General features: G+C 43.2%; 1 protein-coding gene across 3 annotated transcripts in view; it reads right to left on the bottom strand.

Annotated features, from left to right (window-relative positions):
- Positions 1 to 6,464: 6,464 nt before the first annotated feature.
- The window catches only part of TTC8 (tetratricopeptide repeat domain 8), a 32,987-nt gene continuing 22,895 nt past the window's right edge, over positions 6,465 to 16,556 (bottom strand). For all 3 annotated transcript variants that reach the window (XM_083502566.1, XM_083502565.1, XM_083502567.1), the window contains 5 exons: positions 14,876 to 15,015; positions 13,213 to 13,387; positions 12,020 to 12,142; positions 8,042 to 8,125; positions 6,465 to 7,250 (listed from right to left, as the gene is read on the bottom strand). In XM_083502566.1, the coding sequence (XP_083358692.1) occupies positions 7,131 to 7,250; positions 8,042 to 8,125; positions 12,020 to 12,142; positions 13,213 to 13,387; positions 14,876 to 15,015 (642 nt within the window). In that variant the 3' untranslated portion in view covers positions 6,465 to 7,130. The remainder of the gene's footprint in view (positions 7,251 to 8,041; positions 8,126 to 12,019; positions 12,143 to 13,212; positions 13,388 to 14,875; positions 15,016 to 16,556) is intronic.

Here is a 16,556-nt window from a genome sequence, read left to right on the forward strand (position 1 = left end):
CTTCCTGGGTGGATGAGTTGCACATAGTTACATTTTAGCCTAATATTTTTCCATTTGTATAGGCAAATGATGCCATTTGAGACAACATCAATTAAAAAAAGCAAGTTTTTGCTAATGACTGTTTACATAACAGCACAGTACAGGGAGAAGGGAAAAAAATATTAGATACAGTGGAAGCCAGCCATGCATGGCAATGCAATAATCCATCAGGCATGTGGGCTTAATAAAAAGCCGGTCAGACTCACATATAGGTCAGACTCATTTTAACATTTCCAAAATCAGAATCAAGCAGACACAGAGCAAAGATGCTCTCAGAAAGAGCGTAGCGTGCTCAGCAATACATTTCTAAGAATCAGTTTGTAAAAAGATGCACACACTTTCTGTGAGGAATTGCAGTCAAACATAACTGTATATGAGTGCTAGTTGATGCATGAAGGGGTTAAGACCACAGAGCTGCATTGCTAGACTCAGGTTATTGCCCCTTTACCTTTGGTGAGGGAGGAAGTGAGGCTTCTTCTCTTCCCTGTCCTCTTTCTTTCTGCCATGTATTTGAGCAGGAAAAACATGTCTGAGCTTGCTGCACCTGGAAGCACTATCTGTACACTACAAGTGTATTTGGGGGGCTCTATGCACACACCACATACATGCACAGAGTTCCTCCTCATAAATGGTTAGGTAAAAGGGTAAGGCAAAGGACGCCTGGACGGTTAAATCCAGTCAAAGGCGACTATGGGGTTGTGGCGCTCATCTCGTTTTCAGGCCGAGGGAACCGGCGTTTGTCCACAGACAGTTTTCTGGGTCATGTGGCTAGCATGACTAAACCGCTTCTGGCGCAACGGAACACTGTGACGGAATCCAGACTGCATGGAAACGCTGTTTACCTTCCCGCCGCAAGGGTTCCTATTTATCTACTTGCACTGGCGTGTTTCCAGTCTGCTAAGTTGGCAGAAGCTGGGACAGAGGAACAGGAGCTCACCCCATTGCGGGGATTCAAACCGCCAACCTTCTGATCGGCAAGCCCAAGAGGCTCCGTGGTTTAGACCACAGCCCCACCCACTTCTGGGGTATCATGACTGGGCCAGGGCTTCCCTTTCTGTGGAAGACATCTATGTACATGAATGCCATAGAGCTTCTTTTGACATGCTTCAATGTAAGAGCCCTGTAATACTTCATTTTGCATCTAGGCTTATTAAACTGAGACCTGAACATCTAAGTGCAGCAACAGTATACAGTCAAACTTCAGGTCCCAGACACCTTCGTTTTGGAATGTTTTGGCTCCCGAATGTTGAAAACCTGGAAATGCTCCGGTTTTCCAACGTTTTTTGGAAGCTGAATGTCCAACGTGGCTTCCGCTTGAGCGTAGGAGGCTCTTGCAGCCAATCAGAAGCCACACCTTGGTTGTTGAACATTTTGGAAGCCCAACAGGCTTCTAGAATGGATTACGTTCGACAACCGAGGTTTGACTGTATTGTTGTCGTCCATCTGTCTTGAGAAACAATGGGCTACACTTCCGGATGTGGAGTCAAACCACTGTGTTAGCAGCACTGAAGACACCTCTCCAGGGAGCAAGTCTGGGCATTGTCTATGGAGGTCCTGGGCTGCCCAGATGACAAGACTCCCCACTTGGCCTCGCTGATGTGGTCCAAAGGAAAGCAGAGCACTACATTTGGCACCAGCTTGGCTGCAGGAGTTGCTGGAAGGAGGAGTACAAGGTACCATCCAACTGTTTTGGGGACTCCGCTCTGGATTTGTGTAGGGTTTACTCCTTAGCCTTTTCTTTTCCCAAAGGTGTCCCATAAAGCAGTGGAGGTTTAGGGTAAGAGTTTCCCTTCTCCTAGGTGGGCTACCTTCCCAGATTGACAAGCCCCATCTGACCTTCACTTCTCTCTACAGCATGTGTAAAAAACACCTTCTTAACCGTTGGATCCACTATAAGTCTCATTTGCTCAATCCATTAGAGCCAGTCTTCACACGCAGGGGAAATGCCTATCTCACGGAGGGTTTGAGACCCATCGGCTACCCTCACCTGGTTTAGCTGGCCAGTCAAAGCCATTCTTGGGGTGTGGTTACTGTTGCATGATGACAGCTTCTAGGAGCCAGACCTGAGAGCTGAGTGCAGGGTGGAGATCAAAGACGGACAAACTACTCCAGAAGGAGCAATATGTGTCTACACCAAAGGTACTCCTCTTCCCCTAACACTCCAGTATATACACCCCACTTATAACACTTTCAGGAAGCTGGTCTCCTTTCATTGCTCTTGCATGTGGAATCAAGATTGCCCTTAATAAATCTGATACACTCAGAATAGTAGCATTCGATTTCTAACAAGAATCAAGCAGTCATTTGCTTGTTTATTAAGAGGCACAAAACTGGACTTCTGCCATTATATATGTTCAATATGGGTAACTGGGCATTAGCGGCAGTTGTGTTAAATAGAGCTGGATAAAGTAGGAGCCTAAAAGTCACACTTCTTAATGTGATGTGTAGGACTTTGGGACTCATTTACTGTGAGATCCCTCAAAGCTGCAGGAGTCAATCTCAGGGATTCCACTCCAGGCAAAGTAGTACAGTAGACAAGTCCCACTTTTCACATAACAGCAGAAGCTGGGAGAACTGAAGAGGTTGTCATCAATGCCTCATTTTCCTACTCCTATGCACATACTGGCTCAAAGGCAAACCGAAAATGGCTTCGCCTCTCTCTCTCTCTCTCTCTCTCTCTCTCTCTCTCTCTCTCACACACACACACACACACACACACACACACAGCGAAGGGTGGAATACAGTTCAGTGCACAAATTATGTGATGCAAACCTCAAGAACAAAACAAGTTGCCTGCAGGGAAGCAGCAGCGTTCAGAATTCCTGCAGTTTAATAAAAATGTCACACAACGGGGTAAGTGGACTCGGTCTCTCTTTTACCCTGACCACCTGCTGGAAAAGCAGCTTTGCTTACTGCTTCATTATCCAGGCTGTTGCTTTTGCCAGTATAGGTCTGGTCTGTGTCCTGCAGGACTGCTCTAGTCTGGGGTGGTGTTGTGGTGGTGGTTGTGGTGGGGGAGTAACGTTATTAGGTTTTCCAAGTTCCCTTACTCGGAAGCCCTTTTCTTAAGCAGTGCCGTCACACCCCTCTTATGTTCTTTTGTTTTGGCTTTTAGGCTTATTTCCAAACTGTATTTGTGTGTGTGTGTGTGTGTGTGTGTTGCACTTGTTTGACTGCTGAGAGTCTTATCTCAGTACAAGACTGCCCTTCCTGAAACAGTTGCAGGCGCCAAGGCTGGGTCCTCTTTTGAGGCTTTTGTCCAGCTGTAAGATTTGGGGTTCACCAAGATGCAACCACGGGACGCGGGTGGCGCTGTGGGTAAAAGCCTGCCAACCTAGGAGTTCGAAAACACCCCCGGGTGCAAGTAGATAAATAGGGACCGCTTACTAGCGGGAAGGTAAATGGCGTTTCCGTGTGCGACTCTGGCTCGCCAGAGCAGCGATGTCACGCTGGCCACGTGACCCGGAAGTGTCTGCAGACAGCGCTGGCCTCTTGAGTGAGATGAGCGCACAACCCTAGAGTCTGTCAAGACTGGCCCGTACGGGCAGGGGTACCTTTACCTTTACCTTTAAGATGCAACCACACAGCTTTAGGTATAGGAATTGCAATTTCCCCTACAGACTTAAGAGAACTAGATTTTCTTTATTTAGCTACCAGGCTCGGTTCAAGTACATAACCCCACACACCAGCACTTGATCAGTGCATTTTGCGAGAGGGCATCCTGCAGACACTACCCTATCCAGAAGGTCTGGCATGACATCAGAATTGGGCCTTTAATGTGGCAGCACCTCCCCTTTGGAACTCCCTCCTAAAAAAAAGGTAAAGGACACCTGTACGGTTAAGTCCAGTCAAAGGCAACTATGGAGTTGCAGCGCTCATTTTGCTTCAGGCTGAGGGAGCTGGTGTTTGTCCACAGACAGCTTTCCAGGTCATGTGGCCAGCATGACTAAACAGCTTCTGGCACAATGGAACATTGTGACGGAATCCAGAGCACAAGGAAACGCCCTTTACCTTCCTGCCACAGTGGAACCTATTTATCTACTTGCACTGGTGTGCTTTCGAACTGCTAGGTTGGCAGGAGCTGGGACAGAGCAACGGCAGCCCACCCCGTCATGGAGATTCAAACCACCAATCTTCTGATCGACAAGCCCAAGAGGCTCAGTGGTTTAGACCACAGCGCTACCTGCATCCCTTTGTAACTCCCTCCTAGACAGTTTTTTAGCATATGCTAAAGACATTCCTCTTTCAATAAGCCTTTTTTATTCCAGTTGGTAACAGCATTGAATTGATTTTGTGTGAGCTGCTTTAATCTCTCTTTCTGTATGTGCGTATGCACTTTTTAAAAAAATAATAGTAATTGCTTTTATATGTTTTAACTGCTTTTATCTATGGAACTGTTTTATATGTTTTTATTATACAGGTGTGCCCCCCCCCACTTATGTAGGAGTTATGTCCCAGGCTTCTGTGCACATAAGTGAAAATTGTGCAAGTGGGGAGCACCCTCTAAGCATGTGTTTTTTTCCTGTTCTCTCTCTCCACACTTGAGTTGAATCTCTGGGATTGGCTGGAAAATCGCCAGCTATCGCGCTACCACACGCGTCAGGCAGGGAGGCTGAGCAGTCTAAACAGAGCTCTGCTGCATCTACTGTCTCTTTGGGGCTTCCTCCACCCTCACTGAAGTCCTCTTCAAGGTCCAGGGAAGGTCTCCTTATGAGCCACGAGGACTCTCCAACTCTCCCTTGCCATTTCCTGGTTTTTATCTATCTATTCATTTATTTCCCAGCACCGCACGTATATGCAGTCCCACATGAATGTAAGTAGGGGGACATCACAGCCTAGGACCCTCGTACCTATGGGACCGCCTCTTCCGGCATGCCCCCAGAGAGCCTCAAGGTCCATAAATAGCAACACCCTAGTGGTCCCAGGCCGTAAGGAAGTTAAATTAGCTTCAACCAGAGCCAGGGCCTTTTCAACTCTGGCTCCGGCCTGGTGAGACCAGGGCCCTGCAGGATCTGATTTCTTTCCGCAGGGCCTGTAAGACAGAGTTGTTCTGCCTGGCCTTTGGCTTGGAGCCAATTTGATTCCCTGCCCTTCTTTCTTTTTTCTTTTTCCTTTCTCCTCCTGTGATGAGGCTGCATTTCAATATTTTAATGTTTCAATATTTTAATTGTTGTATTTTAATCTTGTTTTTAAGTTGTATTCATTCAACTTGTTTTTATTATTACTTGTTAGCCGCCCTGAGCCTGGCCTTGGCTGGGGAGGGTGGGGTATAAATAAAAATTATTATTATTATTATCTGTATTGTAAATTGCTTTGGGGATGCCTCACGGGAAGAGATCAATTAAATAATTTAATAACAATTTACTTCGCTGTAGCTTGTAAGATACAGGTGAAACACCGTTCCTCTTGAGCTACAAATTAAAATAGGAAATGTACAAAGCACTGCTGTGTTCTAGGGATACTGCAAACTGTATGAAGAGGTCACATCGTCTGAACAGAATTCTTCCAGAGAGATGGATACCATTTCTGAAGCTTTGTGTTATGCCATGTCATACCAAATTAACTAAAGGCTGCTTGCTCCAGGGCCAGCCGATTCGCCTGCTTATTGGTGCTCATGCAAATTAAAGGAAAACCGAGACATCCTTCCATGACTAACTGCCTGGTATGGGGATCTGCTGTTCCTGTGGTAGTGCTGCTGTGTTCTCATTTCCACACTGGCTTTAATTAGTATGCATCCAGCTCTCTGCAAATATTGGCATCCCTTTGCTTAAGGGAAGGAAAGGGTAAAAAGAGCAAGCAGCAACTAGCTTATTAAGCAAACAAATCCAGCATGCAGCTAGCTAGCCAGACTGATTATTAGTGGCTTCAAGCTGATGTTTGTTAAAGCACTACACAATTTAATTGACCCAACTTTGTACTTCTATATTCCAAAATGTTAATATCTATATTGGATTGAAAGGAAGCAGATTCAAGTTAGCTGACTCCTTCTCAGAGACTCGTTCCAAGATGCTAACTACAACTGCAGCAAAATCACTATTTTTAAAAATCTCTCATGTTAAAACGGTTATGCCTCTGCTTCCTCTTTATTCCCTTTTTGGGGACCCTTAAGGACAGAGATGTCATCTTTCACTTACTTCAAAAGCTAACTAGGTTCCCCTGAAAACTCAAGCCTTTCCAAATGACTATGCTTTAAATAAAGGTAATGTGTTTTGTAAAAAAAACCTTGTAAAAATTTAAGTTTGCAAACTACAAAGTTGTACATGAACTGACTGAAGGTTAAGCAGAACACAAAAGTGGTTTTTGCAAACTAAGAGCAAGTTCAGTTTGCAACATTATTTTCTGGGGGGCGGGGGTGGACTAAAATGTAAGCCATTCCTCAATTTTCAGAGTTTGTGACCCATTGAAAAGAGAAAACAGACTCTTAATAAATTATAGACTGCGCTTTATTATAAATAGTATTCAAAGTTAAATATACATAATAGCTTCACAAATGACAATTTAGGTTTAAATGCCTGAAATATAATAAATCAATGTGGAATGCAGTGAAAAATTGGAAGTAACATTAACACAGATCCATGTTTTACTATAAAGCCTAATCTGATGGTTCAGGTATGACTTCAACTGCTACACTTGCTGTGTGACCTACATTGGTCCCCAAATCACCAGAAATGTGTGGAAGAGGGCGGCACGGACAGATCTTTAGAACCTGAACGCATCAGTTTAGACTTAAGGGATTGGCGACCCAAGGACAAACCTTTAGTGTGCCTTATACAAATAGGTTGCTTCTTTTTTTAAAAAGGATCATATGCTAGACTTGCTCTGGAGCAACAACTTAACCAGCTGAAACATGAGCTGTCATGTTGCTTAACTGTTCAAAATGGTGGAGCACCACTGCTATAACCGGATGGTGAATAAAAGTGGAAAACATTCCCTTGAAGGAAACAGACTAGCACTTTCTGCTTAAGGAAACAGCTCTTCCTCTAGTCTGCACAAACAATACTTCACTATAAATAACATTCTGAGGATTCAAGCATTAACTCATCTACTCTGCAAAACTGCACATGCCAGTAGCTTTGAGGGACAAAGGTGTTTCACCGAAGTCTGGCAAAGTGCTGTTTTAACTGTTTGATTAGTTGCTTCGTATCCACGTGCTCTGGAAAAGCTTCTTCAGACTTCTGACTGGCTGCATAACTCCTTTGGATATCTCCAGCCTGCAAAAGACACACAGGCCGAAGGACACAAACATGTCATCAACACACTTTTTTTTTTTACTAGGTTGGTCACACCCCAGTCTCTTTAAAAATTCCAACTCCCAAGAAAGAATCCTGACTTGGCTCCAGTTACAGATAAGGTGCTACTGGAAGGAATTTTTTTATTTTTTATTTTATTTTGACTTGGCTCCAGTCACTCACACCCTCATTTATTTCCATGGATTACAGTAATGCATTCAACAGGAGACTGTTTCAGAATGCCAATAGTTCTGACTTGAGTCAATAGATCAGATCTCAAAACACCACTGTTTTATCTTTTATACAAAGGACGAGGAAAACGTGTAGAAACAAAATGCCCATAAAAAGCATTGATAAAAAATACTGCTGCCTTCCTCAATGCTTCTAATATTGGATATCTTTAGCATACTCAGGAATCAAAGTCTTGTGTCTCTTTTGTAGGAAATGCATACTTTTTGTGTGTTCTGCAATTTGATTTTGGGCTCAATTGGCAGTGCTTTAGAGTCCCAAACTTCCTGGGACCAATAGATCTCAAGCATATCCACACCCAACATGAGCTTGCCCAAGTACTCTGGATTAACAAAACTTTCAAACAATCTACAAAACGTAAGGTACATTTAAGAAAACCACTTGTGAAACCCATCATTGGAAGTTTGAAAATGCTTCCCCAAAACTACAATTTTCATACAGAACTTCCCTTGATAACCTAGAGAAGACCGTACACTTCCTGTGCCTACTGGAGAAAGAACGAAAGCATAAAGCAATGATGTTACCTTATCAGACAGTACAGCAAAATTGAAGTGTGGCTCATACATATGAGGTGCTATCCGTGCAGCAGTCTGCAGAAACACTCTTGCCTGAAGAACAAGAAGCAGACACACAACTGACCTATAGATTTGTCTAGGGCAAGATATTCCTACTTTTCATTTGTTATGCAGTTGGGACAGTCAGAATATAGTGCATTTTAACTAGAGGGCTGGTGGGGTTTGGGTGGCAAAGTTGTAGCTTCTTTAAATTTTGCATACTGTAATCCTTGTGCATAACCACCACTTTACCTGATGTTTAAATAGTTTTATTGCACACTTTATTTTCACATGAAATCATTGTATCCCAGTTTCCCCCTTGCATACTCTGCACCCTCTATTTCTCAATCCCTAAGACTCTTTTCTTTATAACGCGACTTTGATTTTCCTTTGATTTATTATGGTTTGCATCCTTCGTAAACCGAAATACATTCGCTGGTCTTCTGCTGATGTAGCTTAAATACATTTTCTAAGCTGATTTCAGCATCTCATCATATTTTGTCATAACCCTCTCATCCATAGGGGAAATTAAGGTTCCAGTTTCAGATATGGGTCCATCAAGCTCGGTTTAGGTACATAGATTGGCTGCAGGCCCCCACGGTTTCAGACATAGGTCTTTCCAACCCTGCCTAGAGGGTGCTAGGGAATGAACCGGGGACGTTCAGCATACAAAACAGTTCTCTACCACTGATCCACTGCCCATTTCTCAAGCGGGGCTGCTGTAACATTCCTCAACATTAGCAACTGTCAGCGTTAGCAGGAGATATGTTATGCAATGTTATATATTTTTATAAAACATTATATGCACCCACACACATGCAGCCTACTCTGAAATTAGCATTACCCCCCAACCCTGCAAATGTGCAGTTCCCCTCCCTATCTGCTCACCCTCCAGCTTTATTCTTGCAGGATGGCGAAGGATTAGAATTGACAAATGCTCTGTCCTTTGAAGTGCTTGGACAGCAGAATTCTTAGTGTTTCCCGGAGGCTCACGGAAAAACAGACTGTCACAGGAAGACATGAAGGATGATACACTGTGCATATATGCAGCCTGACCCCCAATTCGCACAGCACTCAGTTGCCCAGCCTAAGCGGCAAAGAAATTGCCAGCATCGTGATCTGCTTCTGAGAAACCAGAAGTACAATTTATGAAAGCCACGGATCAAGCAAACATGGGGTGGAATTTGGTGATGGATTTATGTGTTTTTTAATAACTGTTCTCACAGAGCTGCTACTTCAGGATTCTAATCACATCAACTTTGGTTTCTAAGCAGCAACAGGGAAGTTAATTCAAGGTAACAGCAAGGATGTGCACTGTATGCATGTTTCCTAGAAAACACATGGCTGGAAATAACTTAAGAGAAGGGCACCTAACCTTGTTTGAGCCAAGAGACACAATGACTCACAGTCAACCCTCTGAGGCCTGCATGGTAAAGTGAGCATGGCTGGGATAGAAAAGTAGGCGTGACTGATATGGAAAATGAATACCTTTAATTTTCTTTCTATCCAAGGTCAGGCTGTTCACTTCCTTAGTCCCTTCCTCAACTCATTTGCATTTCATTTTTTCAAAAATGTTTTTTTCTTTTTTATGGTTCCTTCAAAGTCTCTCCTCCCCTCAGCCAAAATTTCCCCAAATACTTGCCATTTGCTTACCAATGAGACTAGCAGGTGATGCTGACTTCAATACTTTTATTCCCCTCGATTGTTTCTGTTAACTTCACTTCTATTAATTGCTGGCTGGCTGCACTGTTTGTCCTGCTTCGATGCCTTTGGCAGCACTCGGAACGATCATTAATCATCAGCTGCTGCAGGCATCACAGTGGGAGGGATAATGCAACCAGCAGTTAATAGAAGTAAATTGAAAGGGCTTTTAAGGAGTAGCGCTATAAGGAGCACACCTAGAAGCAGCAACAGGAAATAATCGATTAGACGTCTGGGTTTTTTAAAGAAGCCCCAGGGCTTTTCTTCAGCTGGAACTCACCAGGACTCAGTTCTGGCACCTCTCAGGAGGGCGCCATTGCCATTTTAAGAGAACAAGGGAGGTGTTCATGGTGAGTTCCAGCACCTCTTTTGCTAGAAAAATAGCTCTGAGAAGCCCCAACTAAGTTAAAAAGCAGCAAAACTTATCTAAGGGCACTTGTGAAAGCCCAATGAAGGTAATTAAACATGGGAAATTGTTTTTTTGGGGGGGAGGTCTGCAAGCCACCCCAAAATCCCTTGGCAGGCTGTTTGTATGCTGCAGTCCAGCTACCCTTGACTTAGAGGCACTCCTGATTATGAAGAAGAGGTTGTTGCTGAGTGGGGAAAGTGTGGTGATTTCTAAGCTTCAGGAGGTAAACCTCAAGCACATGAACTGCAAATGCACTGAAAGTTTCTTGAACTCAAGTGACAATGGTTTTTTAAACAGCTTGCAACAAGCCACTTCTTCTTTCACTGTCATCATACCTTAAGCTACAAATGAAGCCTAAGCCTAGGCCAACTGAATATGGCTCTGTAAAACTGATATTCATCTATCACTACAAGGAATGCAGGAGTACATTTGAATGTTGCCATGGCAATTGCTAGAATATTTATATAGTAGCCTCGAAAGCAACTTGCTGCTTAGAAACAGAGCTCTAAGGACTGCATGTTGTACTGTAGCTTATCTGCTGAAAATTTAAATCCCCCCAAAACACTTTCACTATTCAATTAAGAAATTCATCAATCTTGTTCACAGTCAACCAAATGGCAAGTCGAAGGCACACTCTATTGATGACATTTTCAGAAAGGTGCATACAGTGGTACCTCGGGTTAAGAACTTAATTCGTTCTGGAGGTCCGTTCTTAACCTGAAACTGCTCTTAACCTGAGGTACCACTTTGGCTAATGGGGCCTCCCGCTGCCGCCATGCAATTTCTGTTCCCATCCTGAAGCAAAGTTATTAACCTGAGGTATTATTTCTGGTTTAGTGCAACAATCCAATGGTGCAAGATCCCACTCCATTTCTATTGTTGCTCTCTACCAACAAATATAGTCCACTTTGAATGCTCAGTTTCAGGGTGGTGTTTATGGTCTTTTCACCTCGGTCTTCAGATCTGTTTCCTAGCTTTAGAATTCTCAATGCTGTAAACAAACCTGTGCTTGTTTCCAGCCAGGTTCTTACAATGGAACTTTTATTTTTATTTTGCATCCGTCTGTCTCAGGAAACAATGGAAGAGTGCACCACTGTGAGTAAAGTCAAACTGTTGGAGAGTTACAGCGCCTGCTGTGGTTGTAGAGACCAATATGGGAGAGACATGCATTATTGCAGGTGGGGCAAATGAAGCCGTCGGTTTCACTGTTACAGAGGAACCATGGCATTTCTTCTTCTCTCTGTGCTCCTCCCAGCAGTCTTGTCTTCACTGGTCACTGCTGTGGATAAACCACCTCTCTGTCTCTAGGCACTGTGGTTGTCTGCAAGGGATTTCTACACAGCAGGGTTAATGTTGCCAGCCTTCATGTCGTATCTGCAGGCATCTTTGTAACACACAATTCGTCTGCCAACAGGTCTGGTATCTGAAGCTAGTTCCCCGTAAAGCAAATCCTTGGGGGTCCTGCCATCTTCCATTCTGTATACACGAACAATCCAGCGTAGATGTCACTGAGACAGAAGTGTGAACATGCTAGGCATGTGGGCTTGGGAGAGCACATATTTGTTTGAGACTCTGTCCTGCCATATGATGCCCCAAATCTTTCTGACACAGCACATATGGAAGGCATTGAGGTGTCACTCCTGGTGGGTGTACGTTGCCCGTGTCTCACTTCCTTCTTACAATGGAGATTACACATCAGAATATGAAATCAGCAGGAAAGATATGAACTTCCAAAGCTCCAGAGACTTCTACCCCTCTTAACCCTTCATTCATCTCAAGCAACAACTACCCTGAAACAATATGTAAGCTACTGTTTTCCTTTAGAGCAGAATACCAACCTGCTCTACGCGGCCTTTCTGCATCTCCAGCACAGCCAAGTTATTGTAAGCTTCTGCGTGATCGTTGTTGTTGGTCAAGGTAAGTTTGAAGCACTGATAAGCCAAGCTTATATCCCCTATTCCCTGAGAAGGAAAAGCCAAAAATACATATATATATATTTTAAAAGTTGCCATCGTTTTCACCCTTTAGTGTAACCAAGAAACAGAAGCAACAGTATGTATGTAGCTCAAGTCGCTTAGATCCTGGAACAGTACCCGAACCACTTTATTTTTCCTTATTTCCTTGGGAGGCCATTGATTCCTATGGATAAGGTTATGCTGCACATGAGGGCAATATTAATGTGAGAAAATGTGTGTGTATACACATATGAGCTCATCCGTCACCATGCCTGGCATATTCTACTAACCTTTTTGTCATGCTCTAGAGGAAGAGTAAGGATGTGATTGGACTATAACTCTCATCATCCCTGATATCAGGATTTAAACCAGGAAAATTCTGAATGCAAAGCACTTTCACTACTGCTGAGCTCTGGTCCTTGGCTACATGCAAACTCTAGGCTTACAGACAGTATGCTGCTGAATCCCACAATTGCTCCCAGCGACTGGCAGAGGGCACTGATTTATGTGTGTGGTGTGTATGCATCTCAATCAATTATTGCACATCTGTTAATACACAGAGATGTGGACAACGTAAAGAGGAAGTCTTTTGAAGTTACTCTGGCATAGCATTGTACTGCATTAGGTTGATTCAGAGCCAGGCTTTAATACCAGAGCAGTTTTTAATGCTACGGTTGCAGTATAGGAAATAGTGTGCCCTTGAAAGGTGTGTGCAGGGTGTTTTGCCACAGAGGAACAAAAGCTTGTCCAGAAATACTTAGATATGGCTTGGGCTGGGGGACTTTTAAGTGCAAGGGACAACTTTAAGCAGCCTTCTGAAGTGCCTTTATCTATTTTTGCTGCAATTCCCTCCTATTTCCTTTCCTGTCTTCCCCAACGTTCACATTGATTCTGCTATGTAGAAAGCAAAAGCACTCCTCTTTGCATCCTTTTGATCTTCAAAACTAGGTCTGTATCCATAATCCAAGCAGAAACTGGGCAGTGTTATTGACTTGCAAATAGCTTTCTAGGATAACGTTTCATTATTTCCATACAAATGTTTCAATGAAGTATTCTTAACTAGTACTGGCTCTTACCACAGCTACGTGTCCCAAGTTGTACCACACATCTGCAGCCTCCTCCTCACTTTCAGCAAGAGAGAGGGCACGTTCAAAGGAGCTGAGAATCATGTCATACTGCTGGGCATAGAAACAACAGAGGCCCAGGTTGTTGAAGAGCTGGCTGTTATAAATACCCATCTGCAGGAGCCGTCTAGTTCAAGAGGGGAAAGAAATGTTTTTCTTTTGTAGTATGGGTCATGAAAGCAACTTATATATTGCATGAACACTACTCACATAATTTTTAGGGAAAAAGAAAAAGAAGGTATAAATAGTAATTTGACCCTTTGCTGTGGCATGATTTCTTTCCACACTACTCAGCAACACCAGAAAACCAAAACCTCACGGGAGAAACACAGCCAGTGGTTCTTCCTACACTATTGCCAACCCTCCTGAAAAAACTGCATCAGAGAAGATAGTGAGAAAGAACTGCAACATGGGACTCTTTCCAGCTGGCATGGAGTCCACCTGTACCTCTACTGACAGTGATGGGTATTGGAGCATGCCCAGATTACACACCTGCTACTTCAGAGGGAGTTCATCTCCACCCAGAAGAGGCAGCTTCCCAAATTCCCAGACAAGGAAATAGCCTATCCACAGGGCCTCTGTCTTGGTCAAGAGTCAAATTCAGCATTCACAGTAGCTTCAACACCCACTGTCTAATATAGAAAGCTGGCCTTAAAATGATCGAGTGTCACTATTGTAAAATTTATATTAAAATGGGTGAAATTATTATTTGGCACTCATGTATTTCTACCGCCCAACCCCCCCCCCTTATCTCCCAAAAGCAAAACAATTTGATGGGACTTTTCTAAATACTGTTCAGCCATCATCATCATCTCCAATGAGGAGCACCTCTAAGTAGAACAGTCAAACAATGCAACCCCAGAAAGCACTTCTGTTGTCATAAAGTCTGGCGTTTCATCAGGTCCAAAACATTTCTAATGGCATAACCTTTCAAATACCAAATATACCTTTGCAATATCTAGAAAGTAAAGGGTAAAAAAGCATTCCCCTTTGTTTCTGGGTTTCTGCGGAGGCTCATTCTGTCCAGCACTCAAGCACACACCTCTTTGAAATTTTATTTATCATTTAAAATTATATCTCATCTTTCTGCCAAAGAGCTTTCAACAGACAACAAAGCCACCCTTTGTTCTGTGGAGTCATAATTGCTACAAATGGCTCACAGAAACTGCTGGGGAAAGCCCAGAAAAGGAACTCAAGTGCATTATTTAGGCAGAAAATCTATGTTCCGGATAAGAGGAAAAACAATTTTAACATTGAGAACATTCAGAACACTTAACAGAAAAAGGAACACAAATGTTTGCCACAGCCTTCGGGGATATGTGGTGAACTAATGGGCTGTATACTACAGGCAGGTAGAACTAATAAGAGCAGCTCAGAAATAAGGGACTAATTCTTCTAGTGCATTTTGGAGAAAAGGTTGCATAGAAACCTATTGGGGATGCTTTATACAAACAGGGCTACAGATTCTACACAGGTTCCTTCTAGGGCTATCACAATAGGATTCTTGCAAAGATATCATTTAGTTGGCCATGCCCCCATCCCCAGATCTACACCAGCCATTAGTTTTCCTTTTCAGCTGACATAAGACTTGAATAAATGTACATGCACATCCTACCTGTAAAAACGCAATGCTATCTCCGGCTGGTCAGAATAAAAGTGATTACTTCCAATGCATGCAATGGCTTCCACATGGGTGTTGTCTTGTTTTAAGACATCTTTATAGCACTCTGCAGCAGCAGAAATGTTGTTCATTTCCTACGGATGGGAGCATTGACACATTGTAAGAGTAGCTTTGATATATACATAAAACTATAAACAGTAATATTTCAAATAATAAGCAGAGACAAAACGGAACAGAGATTATACAAGTTTTATTAGACAGTATACAGCACCCCAAGTTTATATGCCTTCTTGCAAATTGCCTCTTCTCCACCTACCTCTTTATTGCCAAAGAGCAACTATACTGCAGAACGATAATTTTAAATAGCACTCCATATGTTTTCTCCAAGCCTACTCACAGTAAGTAGGCATGCTATTGGGTTTCTCCTGCTATTTATAGGCTGCAACAAGGTAAACAGTACTGCATAGTAGCATCAGTTTCCTATAGCATGGAAACACACTCTTCTGATTGACAGAGTAGGTTAGGTAAACAATCATGGACAAAAGTTTTTTTAAGGGCCACTTAAAAGCTTGGTTGTTAAAGTGTAAGGCACTGGCAAGCCTCCCTGGGGCTACAAGCCCACTTACCTTGATGTAAGTGCCATTGAACTTAATGGTGCTTACTTCTGAGTAGACACATTCACATTAGAGTGGTTGATCAAAGGCCAAGCTACTCTCCCAGTCCTCTGCTATTAGAGCAATTCCACAGAAAAGGGACAACGAAAAGTACAATGTGGAATGTTCACGATATAGCTGCCCTGAGCTTTTTCTTTTTAAAGGAAATTGTAAACAAAACAACATTTCAAATTCTTTCTGGAACAATGCTGCAGCAAATGTTAGATGGTGGTTGTTAAACAACTGTTCTCTGCATAAATATATAATAGTGCCTAGCAAAGTGAAGACAAAGTTACACATCAGACAAAACTACAAAACTCTTGAAAAATCTTGAATTCAAAAACATCTGTATCTTCGTTATAAAATTAGCATGGCAAACCCTTTAATAGCATTAACAGGCTTTCATCTTAAAAACAGATGCATTGCATTCCACCCATCTACTATATTTTATATTGCTGAATGATCCTCCTCCCTCTCTAGCTCCTGTTATGTTACAATTTGGAAAATAACTGTTTTCAAGATAGTGGCTACCTTTTTTTAGTTTACCTTGAGCTATTCTGTTTATTATGTGTGGATTGTTTATTCAGAAATAAGTCTCCAGTAACTCTTTTTTAGAATAGTAACCTTAATTACTATTTCCCGCCCCGACCTGGCCACAGTGATCCATGCGACCATCGCCTCCAGGCTTGACTACTGTAATTCGCTCTATGCAGGGCTGCCCTTGAAGCTGTCCCAGAAACTCCAGCGGGTGCAGAATGCTGCAGCGAGGCTCCTCACGGGGTCTCTGCCATGGGAGCATATTCACCCAGTGCTTTTCAAACTGCACTGGCTCCCGGTAGAGTACAGGGTCAGATTTAAGGTGCTGGTTTTGACCTTTAAAGCCCTTCACGGCCTAGGACCCTCGTACCTACGGGACCGCCTCTCCCGGTATGCCCCACGGAGAGCCTCAAGGTCCATAAATAGCAACACCCTAGTGGTCCCGGGCCCTAAGGAAGTTAGATTAGCTTCAACCAGAGCCAGGG

This window comes from Podarcis liolepis (assembly GCF_965112155.1).
Source record: "Podarcis liolepis genome assembly, chromosome: 1".
Classification (NCBI taxonomy): Eukaryota; Metazoa; Chordata; class Lepidosauria; order Squamata; family Lacertidae; genus Podarcis; species Podarcis liolepis.